Here is a 3,507-nt window from a genome sequence, read left to right on the forward strand (position 1 = left end):
TTCCTTGAGGGACTCCAGCTAGTATTTGGAAGTTTGACGAGTAGCTGTTATTAACGCGAACACTGAAGGTGCGATTTTCGAGGTATGATTTTAAAAGTAGGTAGTATGGGGCAGGGAGGAATTTTTTGAGTTTGAAGAGAAGTCCTTCGTGCCACACCTTGTCGAAGGCGTGAGCCACGTCAAGGAGTACAGCCGCACAGTAAAGTTTAGATTCCATGCTGGTAGAGATTAAGTCGACAGTGCGGTGGAGCTGGTGGATGGTGGAGTGCTTGGACCTGAATCCAAATTGGTGGTTTGGGATGATGTTGAATTTGTCCGATAGTGGAAGTAGCCTTTTGAGGAGTATTTTTTCAAAAATTTTTGCGAATGTGGGGAGGAGAGATATTGGTCTATAGGAAGACGGGATATCAGGCGGTTTGTCCGGTTTTGGGATTAGGATTATGTTTGAGTGTTTCCAGGCTGTAGGGAAGGTTAAGCTGAAGAAGAAGAAGAAAGTATAAAAAATTTAATTTATAATAAATTTTAATACCTCTCACTAAAGGTATAACCATGACAAGTGTTGAATATTTTTCTCCTGAAAGTTCTGTTGTCATTAAATTAAATGGTGTTAGCAGTGGTATAATATCCTCTATAATTCTCCATTCCATTGGTAGCAGCATTGTTGGACCATCCTTTAGTGACATCATGACACAAGTAAGTGGTTCTTTTAATGTTACCAACCTTTCAAGCATTAAGAGGCTACTGTTCCAACGGGTGGACACATCTTGCTTTAATTTCAAATCGGGTAAACTTAGTTGTTTTAACTTGTCTTGTAAACAGCGATGTCCAATTTCACTTTTTTTAAAAAACGTTACTATTGAACGACATTTTTTTAATAAAATGTTTAAATCGTTAACTCCATCCCAACCAATATTGTTATCTACATCACTTTCATCTGCACCACACTGAATTTTTAGTGCGTTTGTCACCACTAAGTTCAACTTATGTGCAGTACATGGTATATGAGGTATGCCATTCATTTTTTTTATTGCAGCCTTTATGTTAGCACCAGAATCGGTTACAATAGCTACTACTTTATTAATTATTTTCCATTCTTCAAATATTTTAATCAATGTTTCATATAAGTATTGTGCTGTATGATTTTTATTAAGTTTTTCTGTTGTTAGTACAAATGTTTTCAGTACATAATTTGTATTATAGACATGAGCAGTAACTGTTAAAAAAGAATCAGCATTTAAAGATGTCCAAATATCTGATGTAATGGCAACATAATTAGATTCAATTAACATTTGTTGCACTTTTACTTTGGTAGATTGATAAATGTCAGGCATTATTTTCCTAGTAAGGGTACGACGACTAGGAATATGCTCCAAATAACGGGAATCTAAAAAACTGACCATTTTTTGAAAACCATTATTTTCCAAGTATGAAATGGGTTGTAAATCTCCTGCTATCATATCCATTATAATAGATATGAAGTCATTTTTTTGTTTTGTTGATGGTTCGTTAAATCTGTTACATTAAATACAAATAATAATTATTATTTTTAAATTGATAATTAGAGGTAGGATTTTAGGATTGTTGTACATATTTATTTTTAGTCTATGGCGTATGCAGTTAAATGGGAGTAAGATTTCTTATGATTCGTGAAATGCCAACTTCATAGGAAAAAATTTACTTTGCATTAAAAAGCATGTTTTAGGGGTTAGCGAATACTCAATACATTAGAGAATATTTGGAAGTACAATAAAATATTAAAATGCATAAAAATATTATTTGGAGAAAATAATTATTTTTATGCACCTCCATGTAAGTTGGAATTTTGGTAATTTAATAACAAAATATACAATATTAACTAGTCAATATATTTTAAATATTATAATTTATATTAGAATGACTAAATAAAATGGTAGTAATGAATAAACTACATTTTATAATACTGTCAAAGAAAAAAATAAATTTTTATTTGATAGTAATAAATGTTAAAATTTAAAAAATATAATGTCAACACTAAATATATAAAATGTTGTATAGTTGTACAATGTACCTGTGCAATGAAGTACTATAGTCTATAATATTTAAAGAACTAAATTACTCCACCTCTACTGCTGTGAAGTATTAAAACTTGTCCAAAATTTTATACTAACAAATTTTATATATAATTAATTAAGTGCAATAATTAATTTCTTACCGTTTTGATAACAACAACTGCTTGGTTTTCTTAATTTTGGTAGGTGGCTGTTCTTGGTCCGGTTCTTGATCTGTTTCATTTATAAATTGGAATATATTAGTAAATTTAATTATAACAATATTTATTTTGTAGTCTATAATAAATATTATAAAAAGTAATGAATAATGATACATTAATTTTTCCAATTAAATATAATTTTTTATTATTACAATTTGTTATAATATTTTAAATTATTTAATCTTTTCAGTACCCAAAAGTATTATTTAGGTTCTGAGAATCTGAGCTGATCAATGACTGTAGTCTGTAATCTGTATCATTATACATGATTTTATGTGTGTGTAGTGTGTACTGTGTGTACAATACACATACGTCATACACTATACAGTTTACACATTACACGCCACACGGTAACAAGTTGAAAGTTTCAACTTGAAACAATGTTTCGATCTTCAGCTTTGAGGTTGGTTTCTGATAGCAAATTTAATTTAGCTAGAACTTTTAAGGAACTGTAAAGAAAACGTAAATTTTTACGAAAAACCAGTTTTTGACAAAATCGATATTATTATTTTGTATTTTTTTGTTGTAACTGAAAACGAACAACTATTAAAATTTTATTTTTTTGTTTCAAGTCGAAATAGCATTCCCTGATAAAAATGCTAATGGACAATGGTGCCTACTGCCTAGTGCCTACTGCTTATACAAATTGAAGCCACCATTAAAATAATATATACCTACTTAGAACTAACTAATTTATTATTATTTACACTAGGCGAATTATAGTTTAAGCATACTACTTAGTAATTAGTACTTACCATAACTTAAGGTTTTTGAACTACTTGGTTGGTCATTATTCTGCTCTTTATCTAAATCTTTTTCTAATTCTGTATTGCGTTTCTCAGCATCTAATTTTGATTGATGAACACGCCGCAAATGTTCATGCAAATTAGAAGTCCCATGGCCATGTTTATAATGGGTTGAAAAAATTAAGCAAACTGCTTCATTTGGGGTGTTTGACAATTTTTTAAAATATTTCCAAACGTCCGACGTATTTTTTCTGGACATGATTGTTTAAAATATTGATAGTTGCTACGATCGCCAATTTATAGACCACGATATACTAAGTAGTCACTAGTCAACTAGTGAGTACTGACTGAGCGATTAGTGATTACTGATTACCAAAATAAATAAAAATGACCAAATAAAATAAAGTCGGACGGAATTAACTCATTATTTTCTATAAATAGTTTGGTAAATATTAATAGGCTCTGATAATCTAATATCGTTCTATTTATGTGTTATTTCAGCTGGATTTTATT

At 30.0% G+C, this 3,507-nt stretch overlaps 1 protein-coding gene across 1 annotated transcript; it reads right to left on the reverse strand.

Annotated features, from left to right (window-relative positions):
• Positions 1-407: 407 nt before the first annotated feature.
• LOC103307905 (zinc finger BED domain-containing protein 1-like) lies at positions 408-3,253 on the reverse strand. Its single transcript, XM_008180365.1, has 4 exons — positions 3,004-3,253; positions 2,192-2,261; positions 537-1,512; positions 408-476 (listed from the first exon to the last, which is right to left on the reverse strand). The coding sequence occupies exons 1-4, from the start codon at positions 3,251-3,253 to the stop codon at positions 408-410; spliced, it is 1,365 nt and encodes a 454-aa protein (XP_008178587.1).
• Between the last annotated feature and the right edge of the window lie 254 nt (positions 3,254-3,507).

Source organism: Acyrthosiphon pisum, chromosome X (assembly GCF_005508785.2).
Source record: "Acyrthosiphon pisum isolate AL4f chromosome X, pea_aphid_22Mar2018_4r6ur, whole genome shotgun sequence".
NCBI lineage: Eukaryota > Metazoa > Arthropoda > Insecta > Hemiptera > Aphididae > Acyrthosiphon > Acyrthosiphon pisum.

Bases quoted from the DNA above. Each gene is read 5' to 3' on its own strand.
- LOC103307905 (XM_008180365.1), bottom strand. From the start codon at position 3,253: ATGTCCAGAAAAAATACGTCGGACGTTTGGAAATATTTTAAAAAATTG. The intron at 1,513-2,191 runs GTAAGAAATTAA...TTAATGTAACAG, and splicing joins CAGTTGTTGTTATCAAAACG to ATTTAACGAACCATCAACAA. The intron at 477-536 runs GTGAGAGGTATT...CTTCTTCTTCAG, and splicing joins TTGTCATGGTTATACCTTTA to CTTAACCTTCCCTACAGCCT.